The 26,707-nt window shown below is 40.1% G+C and overlaps 1 protein-coding gene across 4 annotated transcripts in view; it reads right to left on the bottom strand.

The window, feature by feature from the left end:
• ccny (cyclin Y) overlaps positions 1-24,779 on the bottom strand; it is a 41,584-nt gene extending 16,805 nt beyond the window's left edge. For all 4 annotated transcript variants that reach the window (XM_087845930.1, XM_087845932.1, XM_087845931.1 and 1 more), the window contains exon 1: positions 24,075-24,779. In XM_087845930.1, coding sequence (XP_087702056.1) covers positions 24,075-24,228 — 154 coding nt within the window. In that variant the 5' untranslated portion in view covers positions 24,229-24,779. The remainder of the gene's footprint in view (positions 1-24,074) is intronic.
• Between the last annotated feature and the right edge of the window lie 1,928 nt (positions 24,780-26,707).

Below are 26,707 nucleotides of genomic sequence, written 5' to 3'. Positions count from 1 at the left end.
GCAATAAATGACGAGCACAATATCATTTAGCACTGTACAGCTGATAAAAATCAGCTGCTGAAACCTGCTTTGTACAACATTCATCCTTTGGGTATGACGCTAAGTGCTTTGTACACTTATCCACCAGAGGGTGTCTGAATGTTTCAATTAGGCTTTTTTATACAAGGATCAAAAGAAACAGTCCTAACTCTGAAATATGCTCACATGTTACATTTGTTTCAATGGAAAGTAGCCCAGGTATTTATTTCTGGCAACCCATTACAAATAATGTGTTTTAATAGAGGACATGATGGAAAATAATCTCAGGCTACTGGGAAATGTAAAAAAAAAACAAAACAAAACCCAAAAGACACCAATAAACAGATGAGTAAAGTTGGCATTTAGAATACAACCTGATTTCATTTCTAATTTTTTATGTATTTGTACTTGATTTGCTTTTATGTGTTGCTGTAAATATACTGCCTTCCCTTGCCAGATGTGTCTGTTTAAATCCAGTAGCAGCTACAGAGCCTAGCATATGGCTGTTATGCACAGCTACTGAATGAATATATCAGTATCAATTTAGTGTCCTAGTTCCTTGTCCCAATTACATCCCATAGTCCCAGACATCCTGGAACGTGACATTTTACTGCTGAATTATAAACAGGAAATGTAGAATTCAGAGCCTGCAGACATAATAGTTTCTGTGGTTAGTGCAACAGAGAGCCACTGTTGTTTGAACAGCAGACTTTTATTTGGTTGATTTAATGGTGGAATTTTCTGGTGACCTGTAATATCCTGCACTAGCTTAGATGAAACCATTTGTTGACATGACTTCAGAATCTTTATTGTGCTCTGGTCCAGGTTAAACATTTACTCTCAAATGTTACAATAGCCTGAGGAAAAATTAATGATAATGTCACACTAACATTACATCGACACTACCACGCATTAAACTCTGAACCAGAAAAGAAACAAAACTAAAATTCAATGCAAACTAGCAGCGTGGGGTGGTTAGCCAACGAGCGGCTTCCTGGCCTCCTGGATGATGTCAGCGCAACAGGAAGGGTCACAAAGAACCAACACCCAGACAGACAAACGCAGAGAAAGAGAAACTGATGTCAAGAGACAGGCAAAGAGTGAGAAGCTGATAATGAGAGAGAAAAGGGCAAAGAGGGCAAGAGAGCAGAAAAATAAAGGGATGAAGATGACAGATTTGAAACATGATTGACAGAGAGTGAGAGAGAAACAGTAGTAGAGAAAATATAACGAGTGAAGGTGATGACAGGGGAGGCATTAGCGGCTTGCAACCAGATCTCGCTGAGTCTTGTTGGTGTAAAGCTTTGGTTTACATGTGCCATTAAACACACCATGCAGTGATAAGTACAGCTGAGATCACAGAGGCTCTCTGCACAGCAGCTCACACATGCAAGCCGCTGCTATTGTCTACAAACTCTTTTGAACTTTGTGTTGGAGAGCCACTTAAAGAGCCTCAAAGGACACACACACACACACTTATATATATATATACACATTCATACATATATGCGTATATACACACACACACCACCATGATGTAGGAGGTAGTGACAAGCGATGCTGAATAAAAGATGGGTGTGTGGGAAGAAGCAGCACTGGAGGAGAACTTAAGGTAGGTTAATGATGACGCACAGTGTCTGAACGATAGTGATGGAGAAAGTAAGCATGGAAATCACAGCTGACACAGTATGATCGTGACAAAATGCCCATGTTTTCTGTAGATTTAGATTTAATTTGTGGCGAGGGTCATACACCATTTCTTTTATAAATTATTACATAATGCAATTTATAAATTTCTCCCCTGGAAACATTTTATTTGCCATCTACTTTGTGATGAATAACCATGCAATATATTCAGCTGCCTCATACTGCAGATAAACTCAAAGCAGCACTATCAAGTACTCCAGTGAGCATGCCCTGGAAGGGAAAACATACAGGAAGGCGTGGAGCTAGCTGGTCAGCAGTGGTTGAACATTCAAAATAAGAGTGCAACACAAACTGGAAACAGAGACCATTCACCTTTAAAACAAAAGGTGTGACTATTGCATGGTGTTGGCTTTAGATGTAAGACACAAGGTTTACCCAATGAAACCCATCACTATTATTTCCTTTGGTGAACGACAGATGATAGGGAGTCACGACCCTGTCTTTAGGCCTGTGCAGCCGACAGTTGTTTGCTATTCTGCAGGTGTCTATGTAGATTGCAGATTTATTAACCTGTGATGCATCATTTGTACTCCTGCTAGGCATGCAACAATTACTTGTACTTTGTACTTGCACTTTTTATATTTCTGCTGTATAGAACTTTGGTCAGGCATGTGTTGTTTAATAAGTGCTATATAAATAAATTATGGCCTCAAATTTAAAAAAAAGTTTAGTTGGAATCCACCCACTTTGTGTTGCCAGCACTTATTTAAGTTGTCTCTGTTTTAATAATGTGTCAGTTCAAGCCTTTCCTCTCTAATTAGCTGTTGTTATTTAGGGTATATGACATTTTCTGTTGTTTCTGTTTTTGTTTGTATTCTGCAGCTGTTTCCTTTGCCCTCATTCACTTGCTAAGCCTCATTACCAGGAGTCACGAAGGAGGGAATCTCATAGGTCCAGTTAGTGTATGAACATTTGGCACCAATTTTTCTAAGGATGAATCACAGTGGAAGCAATATGATATCACACACTTTGATCATCTAAAACACCTCAGTTACTGAAGTTATGCTTGCTGCAGTAAGAGGTGTTGTTTTTGTTTTTTTTAAAAAAGAAGAAAAAAAAATCAGAGCCAGGGTGTGTCCCCCTCAATGTGTGGTCATTGACCTCTGGCGTGAGTCCACCCTATTTAAGTTCTCTCCCCCCATTTCTCCAACCTGGGGGAGACAAAAGCAACCTGGCTTCCTGCATTTCAGGAAGTTCAGAGGAAATGAAGCAAGGGGTGGCAGTTACTCATTGTTAGCAATGCAGCTGAACAAAGAATGGTGAGAAGGTCAGCGTGTGGATTTAAGCCATGCATGTATGAAGCTATATCACTTACATTGTACAGAATACTGACGGAACACAACTAACATGGAAAGATAAACACAAGAAGAAAAAGGGCACCAACAAAGTCGCGCCTACTGCCCCTCCCATTTCCCATTTGATAACTAAATACACTTCTACAAGTTAAAGTGTGGTCATATTAGTATATGACTGGCTGATTTTATGCTACATCCTACTGGATATAGTATTGACTCTGAGAAATAAAGTTTCTATAGTCTAGCATGTACGGCAAATTAAAGCTGTCTTATTATATTGTCTATCATATATTAATACCTGTATGAATTGTTATAAAAGCATCATATAATGATATCAATGATATCATGCACAACAATCAAAACTGTCTAAACATGCTGACAGTGAGAGCCACATGTCAGCCTCCAAAGACAATTTAACTATTTCAATAACTTCTATAAAAGCACAAATCTTTGCAAAATATGCAAGAAAACTGTTCTGCTAAAGTCAGAAACAACAAACTTGTTCACTTGAGCTAAAAAACACAGCTTTGAGTATAACCAAGGTATTAGCATACGTGAGGTGGAGATGGACGGTGGAGAAACAAATGACTCAACCAAGCATCACTGGAGGACTCACTAGTTACACTCGACATGACAGGAAGAACAAATGATGGATAATTTGGAATTACTGATTTGGTTACATGGTGGAAAATCAGAAGCCTGACCCAAGAAAGAGCAGAGTTCCAAGATAAGTTACTTTAGTTATTACTTAGGGAAAACACTGCATAGGCTACTTTTGTGATTACAGTTGACTTATGCTGTCTAACTGATATTTATAGTTTTCAATCCTGTGACCATTCACTGCCACTCAGCAAAACATTAGTCTGTCAAAGCGGCTAGTAGTGCATAGTCTTTAGTACTTCAGGAAAAAGTGGGATTTTTTTGTTTGCTTGGTTTTCCTCCCTGTCTTGAGCAAAGACTACTTTAATCATCATTTAATCTTGATGCGTAAATAACGCTGCTGTGGGAGGTGAAGAACAAGAAATTGTTCATTGTTAAAGCAAAAGTAAGTGTTACCAGTCTAGCTTAAACAAACTACCAAACGTAAATTTTATATTTTGTTGACTTGGGAAGGGGTTAATTTAAAGACCATAACACATGCGTTTTCTTTTAATAATAAAATAAATACTCACTAATTCAAGGCTGTGCTAATAATTTGGAACCAATTTATTGTTTTGTAGGATATTCAGAATGGTTTTATGCTGTGAGCAAGATGATCTGTATATACTGTACACTAGTACACTATTCTCACTACATGCTCCCCAGAGTGGTCACGAGGAAGGCTCCATCCCCTTTGCTGGTTTTTGGTTGCCCAGCTCCAGATGGTGCAGCGTGGTACAGACCAGTGTCAAAAAGAATCCAAATGATGAATTGAATGATGATGACTGCAGCATAAATAAAAGTTTGTGAATTGAAGGAAACCACTTGACTCCCGTTTAACCTTAATTTACGTCAATCTGCAATTTTACATAAAACAGCCTTTTAAGCGATGTTTGCAAAGGCATCCGCGAGCTACCAGGCCTACAACTTTAACCGCAGCACCACATGATACTGTGACTTTGCCCTGATAACAGAGAGATGGAAAAATCCATGAGAAGGACACACTTACTCACACATTCACTGGATGCAGTTAGTGAATAAAGGCTTTGATGGCACATCTTAACAGTTGACACGCTCCTATTTTGATAAGAAAACACTGCAGACTGCAGAGAAGACATGGACTGTACGTTGTCATGAGCTCCGTTGTGGTTTTAATCTGCACCTTTGAGAAAGCATGTTATCTGTTTTGTAACATTTGGAACCCTATCAGCCTATGATACGGCAATTGGAGATAAGCTGAACAGGCCAGAGTTACAGCTGCTTTATTTTGTTTTCTTTTTCTTTTTCTTTTTAAGGGAACTATCTAATTAGTGTTATCCCATCTGGACACAGTTCAGTGTCTATCATGGTTACCATCAGGAATTCCTCCAAACAAACTACAATTTACTATTTAAACTCTCGACACACACTGAAAATTGTTTGGTTTAATATGCAGTTACATTTCTGGGCATCAAATTGGCCAACTCTAATATTAAGAATTTGAGGTTAAAGGTCATCAGGGTGACTAAATGGCTGAAAATCCAAGTAAATGAATAACTAATGATGAACCCATATTTTACATTTTACCCCACACTCACACACACACACACGCACACACACACACACACAAACCCTCAGCAGTGCCATCGCAGCTCTTTCTAGCAGCTTAAATCACCCCTCAGCTTGTATCATCGATCCCCGACAGCTACCAAACTCTGTGCAGTGATGCAGACTCATCAAAGTAAAAAGAGCTGAGCTTTTATCAAAGAAAAGCCAACAGGGACAGGAAGATGAAGCAGGAAGAGTTGGGAAAATTGCACCAGAACACACCAGAAAACTCTCTCATTTGCATGATTACAGAAAGAAAATCAATTAAAAAAGGCTTGTAAACACGCATCTACTCCAAGATGAGACATATGTTGTAACAATGTTACAAGCAGTCAGCAGTAAGTCAAAGCTGCAGTGGCCTGATGACAAATGTAGGAAGTGTTGCCCAGCCACATGAGTGAATTACTTTGTGGAAAATAAATGCCAAGAAACAGGCTTCTTATTTCTCTTGCATGACTGTGTGAAAGTGTGAGAGAACAGTGTGTCAAGCCAGTCAAGAAGCAGTGAAAAGTATTGCTAAGCAGAATAAAAATAAACTGAGACAAGAGAAGTGCCAAGAAAGTTGTTAAAATGATGAATTTGACGAGTTTTCACATTTAATTAGTTCAGTGCATATCTCTATTGGATTAAGAGCCCATCGCTAACCAGCAAACTGCTTTGTGAAACATAGACACAGATGTACTTTGAGCTACATGCTAATGCTATCATGCAGATGCAGTTTTACCAAGCGCATCATCCGAGTTGAGCTTGTTAGCATGCTGGAAGATGCAGATTAGAACTCAACGCAGGGGCCGATGAGGCTGATAGGATTGTCATTCGTTTAATAGGAACTTGTTTATGAAGCATTGGTTAAAATGATATGTAATGTACCATTGGGTTCATAGTGAATAGATTAGCAAAATGTTACAGGCTGTGGAGGAGCGGTCAAGAATGTCACCAAATACCATCACAGTCAATATTGGCAATTGTCAACAAGAAATTGAAGTTAAAGCAACAATAACCGCCATGTCACAAGGACTTTATACTGAGGAGCTGGCAGATAGGGCTGCCACGATTAGTCGATTAGTCACAATTACGTCGACTATCAAAATCGTTGACGACTGATTTAATAGTCGACGCGTCGTTTGAAGCTTTGTAAGATGACAAAAGCAGCAGGAATAAGTAGTAGGATTTAAGAGTGTAATAACGGACTGAAACAGAAGATGGCAGCACTGCATGTACAAGGATGCCAGCTGCCGTTAAACCCCGAAGAAGAAGAAGTAGCTCTGTCCCAGAATTCATAGCGCAGCCCAGCTCAGTTTCCAACAATGGCGGCAGCTACTTAGTTTTAATATTACTCTTATTATTCTTTCTGGGTCACAAAATAAACGTTTAGCATATTTTCAGGCGAGAATGTAGCTGTGTAAACCTCAAATATCTGCTCAGTTTATCAAGACACCACATATTTTCAAAAGCGCTCCGACGTTTTCGGAGACGTCTGTTACCCACTAGCTCGATAGCTAGCCGGGGGCAAGGCTCACTAGAGCCGTGAGAACACCAGACTCCCGGCCAATCGTTTTTCAAACCCACCGCCGTCTTTCGCTACTCAGGTTAAACATGATATATAAGTCACTTAGATAACTTAAAAATGTTATTGTTTGGCTTTTTTTTAGTGTTTTATTTGTTCCTGAGTAAATCGGTTTGGCTGAGATTAAAGTTATAGTTTTTACACAGCTGAATAAACGTCAAGCAGACAGCTGATTATCAGAAGTGTGAGATGCTCGAGAATATACTCCGGTGTCCCGTTATATTTTAGATAACAATGAGTTTATTAAACTTCACCGAAACAATCTGCAAATTTCATTAAAATTAATTAAACTATCATCTTGTTTTTATTTTTAGTTAGCACATACCTTAAACACTTAAAGCTGTAAGCTAATGATAGTTATATAAGAGCAGATGCTGCTGGTGCAGTAAGCTGTACGCTGTACGTCCAATGGATGATGATCTGATTAGTCAACAAATCGCATAAATAATCGGTGACTAGTCGACTATCAAAATAATAGTTTGTGGCAGCCCTACTGGCAGGTTAAAGATCATTTAACAGCATTTAATGTTGGGGTTGTTCTCACATACGGCTCAGGCAGGTAATGCCTAATTTATGGCACTGGATTTCTAAATATGGGTATGAATACAGTGCCAGCTTTACGAACAAAAAACCCCATACCTCATGTCTGTCTACAGATCTACATCCTGCCTTGTGGCGTTAATACATCCTGGACTGACTAACAGGAGTTAAAAGACCTTTTAAGGAATTACAAAGAAACAGAGCCTTGGAGCTCCAAGTTTGACGACTCCATTAAGGCTGAAAGTGTACCGACATACAGATGTAGAGCGCTGCCGTTGAAGAATGGTTGTAATTAGTAAAAGCTTAAATGAAACAACCCAGGGAAGAACAAAGAAATTGAAAAAGTGTTCCCAAAGAAAGACAACAGCACTGCAAACTCTGCAGCAAAAGTCCCAGTTTCTTTGAAAATCACTCAATAGACGCTAGAAAGCATTTTAAATATACCAAGGACTGCAGAGACAGACAGATGGAGATTGAAACAAATATTGCAAAGAGAGGCAAAGAGCGGGTGGCTACACTCCAAATTGTTATCGACATTGCATTTAAGACGGCAAGTGACTCACATTTTCCCAGACACTCAAAATCTAACAATCACATTTAATGCAATGGTAAAGCAACATCAGCTGTTTTCTGCCTATGTGTTAATTAAGAACAGGAATAAAAGCTGGAGAATCTTTGATTACATCAACACTCTGTTAAAACACTGCTGCCTACGTGATAAATAAAAGCAGTTTTTGAGCAACCCAAGCTGCTAAAGCTGCTAAAATTGCATGAAATGCTGCCAGGTGTGACTCAAACTCACATGCTCTGCACTTTAGTTAAAAATGTAATCACAGAGATGCAATCCCCATGTCGATCACTTTCCTGCGTTGTTGTTCAATAATCAGAGAAATGTAGTTATTTAAGGGCATGCTGTCATATTACACATCTAATACAGAATTTACAACCACAAGCTTCACATTTTCTAAGATGACCTGGCATTTTTCCACCCAACCTCAAAGACTGTGTGGAAAGTGGGAGTTTCATTTTTATTTTTCAGTGTGTTTGTTCTGTGTGTATGTAAAAGGAATAACAAGTGCGACTGAGATATACAAGCACATGAGGGATATTAGGGGCTGAAGGGAACAATGGGCAGGGAGGGGACTCATTTACTCTGCACCCAGCTGAGCACTATAAACCCACCCTCCCTCTTTCTTTCCCCTCCCAACCTTTGCATCCTCTGCTCGCTGTAACTAGGCAACACTAGCTTGAAACGAGTCGGATGGTAGAGGCAGGCCCATCAAAGGCAAAGACAGACAGGCGGGCTTGCTGCCTTTTTCTTCCCTTCCTGTCTTTCTCTTTGCCTTTACCACCTGCTTATACTGTACTAATTGCTGCAGAGCATTACACTGCTTGCTGATGCGGTAATACAGTGCAACACAGGATGAAATCCGCAGTATGAGATCCACAGCATCGCCTTTGAGTGCAATGCAAACCTTCATATGCCTGCTGCATCCACAGAAAAACAGCAATTGGATCTCATCTCAGAAGTTCAGTTTAACTAGGTGTTTTGGGGAAGTCACTGGTCTGAAGACAGTGTCTGGGTTGAAAGCAGCAGTTGATAAAACAGTAGGAAAGAAAATCATGCGCACAGGGCTGACAGCAAAGAACTGACAAATAAGGAAATAGAAACAATAGTTGAGGATTAAAATAATCTTTATAAGCACACATAAACGCACACACACAGATCAGAGGTGTGGCTGCACTGAAGCACCATCTCTGCTGACACATAGGACAGATATGGCCAATTAGTGGTAACAGGACTGAAGCAGTCTAAATAAACAGCAGTCTGGGGGGACATAATGCAGATTTGAGAAAGCAATCCAAGCTCAAGTTTCTCTCTCAGTATAGACAAACTAGGAAAAACTATCTGAATGGACAATCCGGTAAATATGATACTGCACTGTAATGTTAGTGGGGTTCTAAGTATATATGTCAATTTAAGATATATAAGGAATTAAAACAGTGGAAGGAAACTACTGAGCAGCTAGTACTTATCTTGCTCTTTTATTCTAAAAGCACAATGACGCTGATTTGAGATGTAACAATAGTGCGGATATGCTTTTGGCCTGTGTTTGCTGGAACTGTGAGAGCTGCTCAAGTGTGATGCATTAGCCCTGCCGCCCTATGCTCCTCAACTAATCCAAGCCACTGTCTCTCTCTCCCTCTCTCTGTGAGCTTTATCTAGTGTCAAGCTGTGGAAGGAGCCGGGGATGACAGGAAAGCCATCTGTGCCAAGCTCCATCACACTCTGCCCGTGCTGACATTTCCACAACGCGCATGCACGCTGGAACATGTTGGAATCAAAATCCACACATACCCACGTACGACATTTGTACACAAGCATGCAACCAAAACAAACACAGCAGAGTAACTATGGCTTTCCAGTGATGCACAAAGTTAGTGGTAAACACTCGCATGTGTACCGTGACGGGGAATCGTGAACTGAAGAAGCAGTTTAGAAAATGGGTGATGAAATAAATGATAGGCAAAAATGAAAATGAGCCGACATCAAATTAGCTGAACCACCCCACTGCAATGACCCATAACTCGCGTCTGAGTCGTTTATTGTCGACTGTGTTGTCTGTCAGGTGTTGGCGACATGTTGGCAGCCAAGCTCGGTTTCCAAAAGCCAATCAGCAGCATGTAATTACCTCCACACCTGCTCACCCGACACCAACAACTCCACTGGTCCCATCTGATGATGTGATGGCTGCGAGCGCAGCTTATCTGGGCAAATCAGCCCTGATGCCACGAGGGTCACCACAATCAACAACAGCTTCATTCACTACTCTACCCTCAGAATGATCCCACGTCACATTTCCTTCATAGGGCAGCATCATCTGACTGCAATTACTCTCACTGTCAAGTCCCATGAACACCTACTTTTCATTCTCAAGAAGGTATCTGAAAATAATATGCTACACTGACTACACTGATGTGAACAGACAGATGATGCAAGAGAAAAATCTGCTGATAATGACAGCTCTTCCTGTTTCTCAATTCGAGCCTTGCCTCTGTGAATAATTTAGCAAATGTGTTTTCACTTGCAACTTCTAGTTTGTTCAAGTTCTCACTATATTTAGAAAGATGGGTATTTATTTTGAGATTAATTTAAAATATGTAATACTGTACTAACCTGCAGAGGAGGTCGACCAATTTAACTTGTGAAATGAACCAAGGGAGTCACTTTTCTTTTAATGCCTCATAAAGAACATCAAACAGCAGCAGCAGGTGTTGAAGTCAGGCAAAGTCAATTTATTTATACAGCACATTTATACACAACACAGCTGGAAGGCTAATCTAATGTGTTATGAACAAACATTTGAATTTGTGTATTTTGTCCTGCTTGGATTCCCTTTCAGTCATGCAGCTGGTTAAAACTGGAAAAAAAACAGGCTGATTTTCTTTCTAAAAACGTTTAACCACGGGTGTCAAACATAAGGCCTGGGGGCTACAATTGGCCTGGGAAAGATGGAAAATCTGAGGGAGTGCATTTTAGGTTTTACAGTTTCTTTTACAGGAAACCTTAAAATCAAAGCGAGCTATATGTGGCCCACGAAGTAAAACGACTTTGACACACCTGTGTTAAACCATGTACACATGCCTGTTATCACTTTTCGTGCTACAGAAGCACTTTGGGGGGTTAAGTGCCTTGCTCAAGGACATTTAAAACAAATAAAGAGGAAGATTAAAAAAAGGCTTGAGGTTAATTTTAGGTCTTTTTTATTATAGAATATAAAGAATGATGTAAAGAAACTTGCTGTTGATGCGCTCTTTCTTTAAATCAACACAAACAGACACTGTTTTGTCTTCAAAGCTTTTCTAATAATTCAAGTGGCCTGTTGACAGCTATCCCTAAAAGATCTCTTAAGCCTCCGAAACACCACATCTAATGTCGCTGTGTGGTAAAAGCAGCAGTTACACCAAGCAAGCAGACACACAGCATTATTCAAGCTGATTCCTGATTCTAACATTCAAAATAACTGGTAGGGATCTACAGAGACACCGGCCACAGGCAGTTCATTTTGTTTGGTCATCCTGCTTGCAAGAGCCACACACTCTTGACAAGCTGGATGTGTGGAATACACTCCAGAGTACAGAATGAGGACCTGGATCACAAAGGTTACTGGCATTCCCACGCCTCACTACCCAGCCCTCTTCCAAAAGCCCCTGCTTAACATTTTGACAACAAAGACGGAAAGAGAAACAAAAAACAGCATTTAGGCCAAAATTGCAGCTTAACTGTTGAGTTTATTTTTCTCTCAATCAACACCAAGTTGGTCAGATCAAAATATTCAGGCCCAGTGGAGCATCAGGGCTGCCTTCGAGCAGACCTATTTAAAACTCTGCACGCACATGGTTGAACCATGAGTGCAATTTTAACAGGTCTTCTGCCCACTGGCCTTTATAAATGATGATTTCATATACACATCTGGCATTTCCTTTGTCGCTTTTTTTTCTCTTTCCATTAGTTATAAACAATTTCACTAACATCAAACAAACTACGAATAATTTTTACATTTACAAAATGTTGCTGTAAATTTAAAGAAATTCCTTATTTTTGTTATAAAAAGTGCACTTGTGAACTTAAGCAAAGCACTTTTTTTTCTTTTTTCTATATCTGGTAAAGAAGGAAAGTCCAGAGAAAACCAGAGTTAAGTAATATGACCTTTGAATCTAACAGTATTTAACCGACTAAAGAAATACCTCAAATTATTTCATAAGACATATGACAGTACATGTACAGCAGCACCGAAAGTCCAGCGAGATCCATGCAGAGACACGTTCTCGTATTTTAATGAGTGCTCCTTATCAGAGATCCAGAGGCTTCATCAGAACTGGCAGAAAGCCATTACGATGTGAATCTCTCTGGAGACTGCAGTGACTAGTTCATTTGTGGACAGTAAACGTGTCTTCCCACTAGAAAGCCAAATCAAGCCAACCGGGACACCAGAATGAGATTGTTAATGAAAATCCAATTGTCTGTGACAATCTGTGAATCAGTTAATTTGTTTCTAAAATGGAAATTAAGTCCCTCTGAAATGATTTGTTATTCCTTTAGGGAAATCACTGGCTTGTGCCCGCAAAAACAAGAAGTTGTCCAGCAAATGAAGAGTTTCTTGCAGGCTGTAATTGTCAGTGTCTTAAGCAGACGTGATTCAAACCATCCCCACCAACAATAGCCACTCAACAGCTGATGCAGCTTCTTTGCTTCATCAAAAACACATTTCACGTCTGGCTCCTATCTAAAAAGCTGAGGCTGTCCTGTTAGTGCAGCAGTGTGCCTAAACACAAGTAACTAACAACAATACAGAATTCCTCCCGAGATATGGTCCAAAAACAGACACTACAACACCGATAAACACGGCCTTTAACATGCCGGTTCCCAAGTACAAAGCTGTGTGAAGTCTGACTGTGACAATTTGCACCAATGTGAGAAAACCCCAGGTAACAGAGAGATGAAATCACAGCTAGCGAGCGTTCGTTCTGTGTGCTGCCTAATGCACAGTCTGCCCAAACAGCACCATCACCTAAACAAAACAGCGAGAATGACCAAATGTAGCTGCGTGCTGCATGTTGCATTTGACTAAACCAGTTTCCTTTTGTAACTGTGCTGACTGGTGATTAGGGGAATTGCAAATATTGCAATATTTTATTGGAGTTACAGAGAAATCAATACTGACATTAAACAACTGGCAGAAAACGACTTTAATAGGTAGCAAAATATTATTTACACTGCCAATTACTGACCCACTGTGGCATATATTTCATGACAAAATGTCATATGACAACTTAATTTCAGAAATAAAAATGGATAATTGCTAAAACTGGATTCTAACAGTTGTGATTATTCTAAATTAAAACAGAGTGCTATAATACAGTGTCCAATTAATAATGGATTGGATTTATATAGCGGTTTTCAAGGCACGCAATGCCACTATTCATTCACTCTCACATTCCCACACTGGTGGAGGCAGCTACAGTTGTAGCCACAGCTGCCCTGGGGCAGACTGACAGAAGCGAGGCTGCCATATCGCGCCACCGGCCCCTCTGGCCAACACCAGTAGGCAGTAGGGTAAAGTGTCTTGCCCAAGGACACAACGACCAGGACAGAGAGCCCAGGGATCAAACCGGCGACCTTCCGGTTACAGATGCGCTTCCCAACCCCCTGAGCCACGGTCGCCCATTATTGGGATAATTATTTTAATCAACTTTGGCTTTTAGCTGCTATTAATAATTAAACATCACTGGTTGTTTTTTCTCAAGTTCGGAGCATGGGATCAGTTCGTCCAGAGATTTCTGTTGGGCCTAATTACTTAAAATGTTGAATTGTACAATAAGAATGTGATTAAACGTTAGAGCTACTCATCAGAGAAGATGAGAATTACACAATATTGATGCTTGCTGTAAGGAATCAGTTCGGTAAGGAGTGGGTAATATTGATCAAGACAACATAGTTTAACACATTTTCAAGTTTCACTGGCTTTGGTCTCACTGTACATTTCAAAACAAGCCTAACTAATACCTAACTCTCCATCTAGTTGAACTCTTTTAGACACAGGCTAAGGTGCTTGGAAAAAAAAGCGACTGGACTTTAAGTTTCATGAAGATGTTTCACCTCATCTGAGAGTTCCAGGTATTTAAACCACAGAGGGTCACACCTCATCACAGTCAACCTGTGAAAAGGAGTGGGTCATTATCACCAGAGACTTCCAAGTGAAACCATTATAACACCTTGCCTCACCATATCATGTGACCTATTAAGGTCACCTGTAGATGTGAGTGGAGGTTGAGGCGCCTGGGAAGGGATCTCAAAACTGCATTTTAGGGGGCAGACAGTTGGTGTCGTAACCACGCCCTCTGTTCAAAGATGGAGACAGGACGTGGTGTTTAAAAGTAAGGAAAATGCAAACCTGTCAAGTCAAAGGGAAGTTAGTAAGTCATTGTGGTGCTGGCATGAATGTTGCACTTCTTAAGTCAGTTTGTGTGTTTTTTCTGAGCTATATGTGAAGATCAAGAAGATTTTGGACACTGAACTCTTTAAAGGCTTCCTGTTTGAGAGTTGTTGTGTGGCTAACATGGAGCCAAAGATGACTATAAAGTCTCTTGACTTCCTAATGGAGGAAATTTCTACTATCAGGTTGTAGGAGAAAAGCATCCTTGATATTGTGGAGGAGGTAAAGCTCCTCTGCATCCAAAATGCAGAGAAAGAAAAACAGATTGCACACCCAGAGAGTAAGAGTAAGGTTGCAGACCTGGAACAATACTCCAGCATGAAAGAGGCAATAAATGACAAACTGTAAACTAAACAGATCGCTGGAGGAAGCTAAAGTATTTCCTCCGGCAGGCCATCAAAAATATAGTGGATCTGCAGTTAATATCAGTAAGGAAGCTAAATAAATATTAACTGATAAATATTAACTTACGGTGAAGGGGTCAGATTAAATCAGCACTCCTTTTCGATACGTAACTGAATCAGAACAGATGACGTGACACTGAAATATATTTTGCTTTATTTTGTGTAGCATTTTTTTCCTTTTCTTTGCCAAATGAACTTCTGTATATTATTTACATGATCCAAATATACTGAACATAAACAAACAAGTCCAGTCGCTTTCTTTCCAAGCTCCTTAGACTACCATGACCTGGATGACTAAGACCTCACACAGACATATAATTTAGACACATGGAAAATCAAAGGTTCAACTTGAACACTGATTTTCCAGCTACCACGATGGAAATGGACTGACAGACTAATCCCCATTCAAAGTAGCTGTAAAACCCTCACACCTGTGACCGCATTACATCCGACCGCTCTGCATCGTGGACAACAATGCCCCTTAGCTGTTTCAAACTCATGCTCAGCCGCAGCCTCTTTCACACTCTTTATTATGCATCCTACTCCTAAAATCACTGCTGAACCTGCTTTCTCCACTTAAACTTTTGTTAATGTCCTACATTTACTAAAGTGCATTTTAACAACCCACCCAGTTTGCATGAGAAACCACTTTCAATATGGGTGGAGAGGGTAACAGTGACAGCACTGATGCTACAGAATTTAAATTTGCTTAACAAAACAAGACAAAGTGAAAGTCACATACAGCCTATCGGCCATCGTTTGTTCTTTTTTTAGTTAACTAAAAGACTGCGTAGCTATTATGCTAGCTATTATGTTAGTTCTTTCATCAGGTAAATTTGTTTTTTCTGTTTAATAACAAGGGAGTGGGAGAGATGTCAAAAAGCTGCTACACCATCCACCATTATGTCCTCTTTAGCTGAATGGTCAGACAGGTCAATGTGCTTTGTGAGTTATAAAAAAGAAAAAGACACAATGTTTTTCTTTAATTAAGAAGAAGATTAACCTACTTTCAGGGACTGCAAATCTGGCTTTTTTTTTAGTTTTTAAGCCAAAATACAAAATTTTGTAGCTTCCTACAGCAAAGGATTCAGAGGTTGTTTTATAATCAGGGTTCATACACATTTTTCAGGGTCACATTCAAGCACTTTTTAAGCACTTTGAAGGCCCATTATCAAGCTTTTCCAGCACATTACCCAAAAACAAAGAATGCATGTTTCACTTAGCATCACCTCAGTAAGGCCATGTAAAAATGAAAACAAATCATTTTAGGTTGACTTAAATGTCCTTTGTTCCCCTTTTTGTTAAAACATAGAAAAATGCACCACAGACAACTACTGGAAAAGGAAATTGTACACTATACGCATATTGCACCAACTCAGAAAACACATTTCTCTTAAAAATTAAGATTTGCAAATGTGAACAAATCAGCCTGTTAGAGATATTCATCTCCAAGGCCAAATAAGTCTTCGCATGAGGTATTGATGCTTCTTTCCTATGTGACACAAAAAATAGGAGACAGATTTTATTTATTTTTTTAACTAGTTAAGCACCCACGCACCCAAAAATGGGGGCAAAAGGGAGGAGATCACGTTTAATCGGTTATAACACGAAGTCAGAAATGTAAGTGCCGACATGAGTAGTGTCCACAGAAACCTCTGAATTGCACCTAAAATCTCATATAAACCATTTCTACAGACACCAAACAAAGCAAAGACACCAAAAAGTTTAAAGAGCAAATACATCACCATGAGGACAGGTAATATCCATATTTTGATTTATGATTTTCTGGAGTTAAATGTGAACCGAAGCATATTTTCAAAGGTGTTATATGCTGTAAAATACTTTTAAAGATTAGGCGAGGGTTATAAAAAAAAATCTAATTTTTTATGTTTGAGTCACAGCAACTTTGACATAGTAACATCTGCAGTATACGTCTGATGACATCTCACAAGTGTTAGCTTTATTTGACACCAAAACTGTTTACACAGAGTTTTTAATTGCAGAGAAAATTTATTTTGGTCATTTCATTTTCAAGCAGAATGTCATGGTGCCCGTGCCTGCCCAGCCAGCCTCACAAGGCTACACTTGTGTTTTTGCTTTCTCTCTCTCTCTCCCCTACCTCTCTGCCTGGGCGGAGCTCACTGCTGGCTCCCGCCCTTGGCTCACACACCTGTTGGCGATCAGCTGATTTCCCAACTACTATTTGAGGCTGGGCCACAGATCTTCTCATCGCTGGATGATTGTGCTACTAACGTTAGTCTCTCTTCCCAGATCCCGTGGTCTTGTACCTTTACGCCCTACCTTCGTGACTTGTGAGTGATTTTTCCCTTTCTTGTTCCAGTTTACCTTCCCGGACCTGTGACCTCCCACCTGTACGAACGTGTGTGAGTTGGATGTGAGGACGTGAGCGAGCGTGAGAGAGAGAACCTTCCCCTAATCCCTTGGAACCCTGGATTTTTCCCCGTCACTGTATATATTATCGCACTGGTGTGTAAATAAACTGTGCTCTGAGACGTCAACCTGTTCTGCGCTTGAGTCCCTGCTTTCAGATTGTGACACAGAAAGCTCAGAAAACCCCTGGAGGCCTAACAGGTTAAAGTTAATTCCCAATAAAACCAACTGTGAGATGTTTGACTACATTGCTGTCTGTATTATTGTCAAAGTCATAAATGATCACCTTTAAAGTGTTTGTGCTAATAACACCATGTACAGTAAGTACACTCAGTTTAATTCAACATACAAGACTTTAAGAATGCACAAGCATCTACCTAAAATCTATTTATTTAGTCTATCATCTGTGATATTTTTAGGTACAATTATAATGTACCTAAAAATAATGTACCTTAAATAAACAGGCAACTTTAAAGTATGAAATATTAAAACACTTAAATTTGTCTGTTGTCTCAGTGGCTGATAGTGCCCCACAGGCCCCAATGTGAGTTGAAGCCATTTATAATTTATAAAAATAAACAGATTTTGAATGAAAGCCAGGAGACATCGGTAGCACAAAAAAGGGGTTATTCTTTGTGCCCATATGGATCAGTCCCTCTTATTACCATTATTTCTTTAAGCCTTAAGTTGGCTAGTTAAGTGTCAGACTAACATTTAAAGCTTTTACTTGAGTGAAGTAACTCACATTACTGCTACTGCTAAGTAATGTTAGCTAAATTCACAGCATATTCAATAAATCCCCATGCCATAACTAAGTGCTATAATAGCGCTGCCATACTCCATCACACGCATATCAATCATTTCTACAGCAAGTTTAGTGCATTCATCCCTGACTGTGTGGGGGAGGGGCGGGGTCACACATTGAAACAGACTGGCATGCAGGGGTAGGCAACCCAGGCGGAGAAATGTTGCTTTTAGACTTTGCGACTTGTGTTATTTCTCTACCTGATAAGAAAACTATTCGGTCAGATAGTTATTTGTGGTGAATGAAATACAGTTTCAAGCACTTTTAAGCACCACATCTGAAATGTAAGCACTTTTCAAACCTTGAAAAGACAATATTACAATTCAAGTATTTTCAAGGTTTTCAAGCACCTGTACAAACCATCTATAATGTAAGACTGTCCCAATTGTCTTTGAATCAAATCAATTAATATTTTCTAAACTCTTAGTTTCCTTATATGTTGCTTCCAAGGTGCCGGACATTCTCCTGATGTTGAGCAATAGTTCTCCAGACTTTACAGCTACTCTAAAGACTCTAAAACGCTTTCAAATTCTTTCTTTGGACATGAGCTGCTTTTTCGCTGATTTTCAGTGCATTCTTGTACCTTTTCTGTTTGTTAAGTCATTTAAAACTGACCTGTGAATCATTCAATCATCCAACAGCTATCTAGGTCAAGGGACGAGACAGTGTTACAAAAACCTCACAAAGACACAATTTAAATTCTGTCTCTTTTCTTTAGGCACTCTGTTTTTAGCAGCCTGTCACAAAAACACATCACGTCTTCCCTATTTCTCAGTTGAATGTAGGGCTGCACAATTTTGCATAAAATGAGAATCACGATTTTTTTGCTTAGAATTGAGATCACGATTCTCTCACGATTTTCTTTTCCAATATAAATATTTATTGCGCTTATTAACTGCAAATCAACTTTGTAACAGTTGAGACTGAACATAAAAACAATAAATAAACATAAAAACAACAAATGTCTCAGATTTTGTCGTTGCCGCAAAATGTTGTACTGCTTGAAATTCCGTCTCCACCGTTGCTCGACACTGTGTGTATAGAGCAGGTAGTGCAACAATAGAAAAATAGTTGCAGGACGGCACTGTGTAGCGTTTGTCTAGGGTGTTGATCATTTTCCTAAACCCCTCGTTTTGCACAGTGTTGATGACCTTTGCTCAGGTGATAAGTAATAGCCTCCGTAATTTCTTTGTGCCTGCGGGAGTTCGACGGGTATAGGGAAGCGCTGTATAAGGTTCCCGTTATTGATGTTTGGGTGGTTGACCTGGACGGATTTTCTCCTGTCACTTTCTCGTCATCCCTGACGTGCTCTCCGTTGTTTTTTCCCTGCTAATTTTAGCATCACACGGCACAGCTTCTGTATCACGTGGTATAAGGCTCCGCCCTTGTCATTTGTTGAGCAGGAAGAGTGAGCGCTTGTTTTCATGCAGATTACGTCCCGGATCAAAATGCGGTACAATCGTCGTCGTCTTTTTTTTTTTTAATTGTTGTCATTTGGAAATGAGATCGCACATAAGCATGAATCGAGATCGCGATTTTCTAACGATTAATCGTGCAGCCCTAGTTGAATGTATGAAAAATGCCAAAGATAACACAATAGGTGATTCCCATAGAGACGAAAATGTGGCCCATCTCAGCATGATGTGCAGTGTGTCCTTAAAAAAATTTAAGGATTCTGCACAGAAGAGGACAAAAGAAGAAGTGGCAGCTACGTGGCTGCGTTGTCACAAGCTTGGGTGTCCACACCAACCACGTGCCCATCCAGCGGGGTGATGACATTACCTCTCAGCCTATTATGGCTAAGAGGTATAAATCTACAGCACATGAACAGCATCTAAAGTCACATCCTCGAGAAACATGAAAACATCCAGCAAAGCTCTGCGACAGGTTGGCTCAAGATTTGATTTGCAACATCTTAAAGCTTTGACGTGCAGTTTTTAATTATGTCAATTTTCAAATATGAATTTCTGCAATTCTGCACTTGATATGGTTCACATGGGTATGGAGAAAATCCCTACTTAAAGTAAATCTAACATCTATATACTTACAAAAGACATTTAACAAATCAGGTTTTTAGGAATATTTTCACCTCAAACACACTCAAAATAAAATAGTATCATACACCATAGATGTAGGTCAACTTGTCTGGAAATCATAGTTAGGAGACTCCCCGGGCTCATCAACCAGGCATGAATAATCCATGTCCAGATTTCAATTAGCCTGCAAGCAAAACTCATCAGTGTGTGTGTGTGTGTGTGCGCGTGTGTGCATGCTCCAGAAATAACTAATTTTAACACTGATGAGATGGACAAATGCTGGGCCTGAAGCCATTGCTCATTTACAGATGTCTGTGGTAAGTAAAATCCAAACAGGGCGAGGGATCCATCTGTTTAATCACCTTTCACATTTCTTTGAATTCTAAGAGAGAGCAAGAGGTTTAGTTTTACCGTTACTTGGTGCTGCTGAGCTGCGGTTCAACATTACAAAGGTCTCTGATCAAATTAGGCTAAAAATAGAGCTGCTGTTGATTTGGAGATCCCACTCTCTATTCTGTGCAGCAATGAAAGTAAAGAAGCACATAGAGGTCTAATCATTATCTCTGTTCAAATCATGTCCTCTGTTTCCCTCTCATTTTCTTCTACAGGGAGTGTTAAGAATAATTTTTAAAAATCTAGCTCTCAATCAGTAACATGACTTTCCATTCAGAAGAGAGGAGAAACTCATACGTTCACCTTCTTAATTAAAAATAAATAAATAATCAGAAATATTACCTGTGGAAATGTGTGTGATGACAGGCAAACTCAAGGTATTTAAAAAAAGATATACTTATGGTGTTTAGTCATGCTAATAAAGCCTTTATACACACACACCAATGCTGCATTGAAAAAGCCACCTTTTTACAGATTTTTAGAAACACATCTTTACATAACTAGTCGTGAATTTTTTATATCAAATGCATTTAAAATAGAAACCGTCTCGACTGTGTAATCTGCTCAGTAACCACACAGGCCACCAGTCTAACAACACAGGAGAGAAAGCACAAGTATTTTAACAGCAATATCCTCTCATTTGGAACCAGCTGCTTAAATCTGTATTACAGATTACGAACTTGACCCTGACAAATCTCTGCATGGGCATTGCTATACATAATCTGCAAAACAGCCATAACAAGGCAGACTGAACATAAACAGTCTATACAGTATGATTACAAAAACCCAGCAACAGAGCCTTTCATACTTCTAAGTAAGATGTGCACTCAGGTGGTTTGTTTGCACACACAAACACACAAGAGTGTGGTCATGTGTTGTCACCACTGTCAGCAGTTTTTTTTAAATAAATCACAAGCTCTGTGTAGCCAGGGTAACGTAAATAATAATACACAATACAAAGGGGCAGAGATGCACTTTGTACAGCTAAAGTCATATTATATCGAATATATCTATATATATATGTCCCTGTTTCCCTGGACAAAGCTGTGATCCTGTGCAGGATACACAGATGAGTCTTGTGCCTATGGAATGCTATTATAGTTCCAGTGAGAGGGTGAAAGGGTCACTACCTAATCACTAGTGTAAATAGCCTGGGACAAACACAAATAACCAGCATGGAGTCTGCTCTTGTGTCCTGCTTTCTATCTATTGTAAACGGCACGATGATGAGCTTTGTTTCTGGATTTGTTGGTTTGTTGGTTACTTTGAGCTCTTGTCCAGTGACTCTGTGAAATAAAACAGTTTACTGAACTTAATAATCTATCTACTGAAGGTCTAAACAACCAAAAGCATTTATTTATCCAGGTAAAGGTTTATGGTAGCATCTGACGGTATATATGTTTACTTCTTATACTTGTACTCCTGTTAGAATGCCGTGGTCACTGACTGATGAAATCAAACTGCAGGTACAAGCTGCCAAACATGTGTTTCCCTTGAAAGCTGTCTGGGCGCGTGAATAAATCTGCTCTTTATTAGGACTGACCTCTCACAACTTCTTGTGAAAGTGTTATAACCATGAGAGGTGTGACTGCTTGATAACAGCAATTATCACTACTACTACTGATCTCACTTAACATATATCACGCATCTACTAGATTTGAATAATAAACGTGTCTGTTTAAAAGTGGACTGAACTGAGTTTACCTCAAAACCCAGTAAACACATGGAAAATAAACAAGCTGGAGCAGGACTGAGGCACAGGGCTGTGTAATCAGGAGCCGGGCTGTGACTAAAGGGTGTTTTTAACCGTGAAGCCCATCTCACAACTCATCAGACACAGCCTATATCACGGGAGATCTGTGGGTCCAGATGAGGCAACGGGAGGCCCAGGCAGGCCCCTCCCTGGAATGCCTTTGAATTCCCAAGAGGACCTGAAAGAACTAGGTAGAAAGGATTTCTGTGCTACTTTGCTTAGCCTGTTGGTATCCAAACCCACATCAGAAATATCAATATCTGTGGTTACCAACTAAGAAATCCTTTGCAGCATAAACATCCAAATGCTTATTAAAAGCCACGCAGGCCAACACTCACATGACCCACTCCACGACTGATCCATTATTTAGAAAGCTGCTGAAGAAACAGTTCAGAGCTTGTATTCAAAGCACATCATGTGAGCCCCTCTTTCAGACATGCACGTTTGCATCTGAGTGGGTCGGCTTCATGTTCAAATGTGCACCCTCGTCACTTGTCTCGTCTGTAACACTCATGACATCAACCATAACAGGCCAGACCTTGTAAAGTTTGTGTTGCTTTACACGTTAACAGACAGGCAGGGGTACGACTGCACGTCCCTAATTACAGTGCGAGTTGTGCAGCTCATAAAAAAATGCAACCACTTTGGAGAAAGTCATAAATAGCACTGAAAGAGAAACAAAAATGAACACATTTCGGTCTTTCCACCATGTTTTAGTAAGAAAACTCGTATTGCGCAATGTCATGTGCATAGGAAATATTAGGTACACAATGGTACACATCTCCTGCCTGGAAAAAGGCATTAGACTGAGAGCAGTACACTGTAGCTTTGGTACACTGTGGTGGTGGTTGGAGGGGACCAAAAAAAAACACTGCCACAGTTGAGAAACTGTGATAAGTCTGCTTCAGCAACCAGCATTGGGGCTGGTTCCTGCTAATGTTTCACAGTTACTGCACATCTCTTCAAGCATTACTGGTAATTTCCTTACTGCTATGGCATGCTGGTATGACTTCCTTTCCCCCCATTCACTCCCTCTCCCTCGCATTTCCTTAGAGTTTCTGCAGGGTTTCTTTGATTTTCAAGGATACACAAACAGGGACACTTAAGACCTGGCTCGAATCGGATGAAGTCACTGATCCTAAATAAATTTGTTTCAGTCAGACTGAAATACTACTGCTACTCAAATGCTACTTGTCTCCAACAGCTGTGTTAATGTTTAGAGGCCAAAAGCAGTGTCACTTGACTTTTATCTGTGTGTGTGCGTGAGAGTGTGAATGTGCTGGTGTAAATGAGAGTTTAAACTGGTTACACATCTCCTACTTAAAAGGGAAGTGAGTGGACACCCTGTCCAGCACCATCACCTCCCACCAGAACAGCGACCCGCACTCAAACTGCCCTGCCTTATGCCTTCTTTCACATGCAGACGCTTAACAGAAATCGTACAAGACAGAGGTCCACCTTGAAGACATCGGACTCATTCATCCTGCCCACTGTTGTTTTTCTATGGCAGAGTGTCATAGGAATGAAAGGTATCAGTGAAATTGTTCTTTTTTTTTTTTATCTTTTTATCTTTTTTTGAGGAAAAATATCCTCATGTTGCACCCATCCAAGCTTGGAAACATGAAATATGTTAGATTTACAAGGTGGAGTCCAATGAAGATGAAGCCCACAGTTACCGCAGTTATTGGTATTATGGGTGGGTGGGTCTTTCGCACAGACATTGCAAGGTCGCATTACCTGTTTAATCGCCTATTTCTGCAGAAGCGTGAGCATATTGGAGTAATAAACCACAATATATATGAAATACTAAACGATTTGCAACACTATTATAAAGATAATATCAATAATATCTAGAGGAAACTAGAAAATAAGAAATAAAATAAGAAACTTGTAGTTTCTTATTTTATTTAAATGCCATAAAGAAGCCAGTCTGCATCTTACCATCTATATTTTCTCTGTCGCTGATGTGCTGGAGGTTGCAACCCGTGTCTTCGCGACTCAGCTCCGGCTCGGGCCGGTAGGGCTCCAGCCTGGAGTGGTTGCTTCTCCGGTGTTTGGGGCTCGACGACACGCAGCAGGAGGTTGTATTGCCCATGTTTGCGAAAGCAGCTTTCGGTTGTATTCCTCAAGCCCAACTCCACCCGGCAGGCTTTCTCCCTGCTGTTGCTGCTAGCCTTACTACAAGAGGAAAAAACGGGGCGGTAACGCGGAGACGGGACCCCGGTGCAAACGAGCTTTGCCCTGGTACAATTTGCGTTACACGCCCTTCTCTCGCGTCCACGGCACGCTTAGTTAAACAAATGGAGCCATTGAGAGCTACTAGAAAAAAACAGAAAAAGAAAAAAAACCCGCCAAGGTTGGCTAATGAAAAAGAAAAGCAGCTAAATGTCCACTTCCAAACCTCCAGGCGAGGGGAGGTAGTGCCCCTGGATAGCAGGCTTCGGTATCGCTGTCGACTCCCTCGCCCTGTAATTCCTCTCCGAGCTTGCGTTTACTCTCTGAGACACATTTTCCGAGCACTGTTACTCTACAACGATACGGATATAAGAACATGGCACTTGAGCTGGTCGGAGAGGAAGATGTTTTTGCTCTCAGCGCTACATGGTTGCCAGAGTACTGTAGACTGCTGCTGCTGCTACATCCGCTGTCGTGTTGCTTTCAGGTACTACAAGTACAGTCATATTTTCAACAACCAAAGTTGCTTAAGCAGTTTCGAATTAGGGGCCTTTAATGGCCAGAAAAGAAAGCATTTGTGATTATAAAGAAATCGAGGGATAAAAGTAACTCCCGAGGTAAAAGTGCGATTTGATTTTTATTTAAAGTTGCTTTAAAAAAAAATGTGGCTCAACATATACATTGCAAAGACTATTACTCTTATTAAAAATTCCACGCTCCCTGCCGCTCATAAACATATCTTTTAAAAAAACACTGCGCTGTGGCTGTGATGGAAAAGGTTCCGGTTCAAGTGGGTAGTTACAACCGTGTAATAAATGCTCAATTATAATACCGTCTACAGGATACAACCAAGGAAACTAAGGAATGTAATACAACGTAATGACGCTACGTTTCGTTACCCCATTTTTTAACCGATATTTTTATGCAGTTGTTGGTGTATCTGTAAACTTAAAATAGAAAGCAGTTCATTTTGCTTGAAAAGGTGAATGAACTGTACTGTTTCCCTGGTTATGACTTGTTATGGGCACAAACACAGACGCCTATCCACACCCGTGTTTGTGTACAGTAAATTACTTGATCTTGACTAATGACTGGCAAACCCATACGGGTTAATCAAATATCTTTGATTTTTGTAGTATTATCTGGATTTTTTTTTTTCTGGTTGGGGTTTGGGAATGCAAACAAAGTGAAGCCCTGAAGAATAATAGCCAGTTCAATCAGGACGTTTCTTCAAATGTACGACAATGTGTATTTGTAAACCGAGGCTGGAAAAATGAGAAAAAAAATCCTGTTTGCAGGATTGTATAGACTGAGATGACCAGGCACGATGCTGTAGTGCAGCCTGCTGGTACTGTACATGCACTGCATTTTATGACAAGCCTATCTAAATTTTTAAAAACATGTATTTTGTAATTTGATCTTCTTTTTCATTTCTTTTCCCCCCTACCATTTACCAAGATTACAGACTGTGCTGTGCTTTTTATTCTATGAATGCAGTGTGGAAGCATTCATGGCAGGATTTTGGATGATTAGTCACTTCAATAAAGCCCATGGTATGTTTTAATTAGGATGTAAGATGTACCCGCAGAAAGCATTTGATCTGTTAGCATAGGTCAGGTATGCAAATGCAGTATTTAAACTCAAAGCAGCTGTATTATACTGTTCCCAAATAGTGGATTCTTTTCAAGTGTTTAGAGACTGGACAGGAATATGGTTTCACAATAGGCCCAGGTGCAAGGCTGGTCTCAGTGATACTGGATTCTTTCCTTTGTTGCTTTGTTACTAGGTCTCTGAGGCAGATTACACATAGGAGTGACACAAGCACTGCACAATCAAGATCCCTCATTGCTATCCACGAGTCCCTTTTTTCTCCTTCCATCCTGTAAGCTGGTATAAATATCTTAATATTTTCCTTTTTAGAGCAACAATTTCTGAATTTGCTAAGCATGAGAATAGCGTTACTAAAGAGAGCAGGCAAATATTTCCTTTCCGTTGGCACATCTGTGTTCCACTGGCTGTGGTTTCAGAAAATGTGCTTAAGAGCACTCTCTAATCTTCCATTCGTCAATTAAAAGTGCAGCTCTTCCACAAAATGTCTGTCACCTGCAAAAATGCAACAAAAGAGGGGAAAGGACTGTGCTTTATTAGTGACAGTCCCAGTATTAAGGTGAGCCGTCACCATCAGCGAAGAACAGAACGTCATGTTCCAAGCAGAAACCCAAGGCTGAGACTCAGAGTGGCAGCGTCTGCTTTAATGGAACTTTAGCTTGTAAGGTCCGTGAGGCCTTTCGTCTTATCTCTCTAAGCCCAAACTAATAACAAATGAACTCCCGTTGACTAGTTTTAAGTCATATGCAGGTCTTTAACATTTACTGCATGTGAGAAGAAAGACACAGAGA

This window comes from Neolamprologus brichardi, chromosome 9 (genome assembly GCF_056152115.1).
Source record: "Neolamprologus brichardi isolate AB-2024 chromosome 9, ASM5615211v1, whole genome shotgun sequence".
Lineage (NCBI taxonomy): Eukaryota > Metazoa > Chordata > Actinopteri > Cichliformes > Cichlidae > Neolamprologus > Neolamprologus brichardi.
Note: the sequence above shows the minus strand (reverse complement) of the source record. Positions and strands in the feature narration are given on the sequence as shown.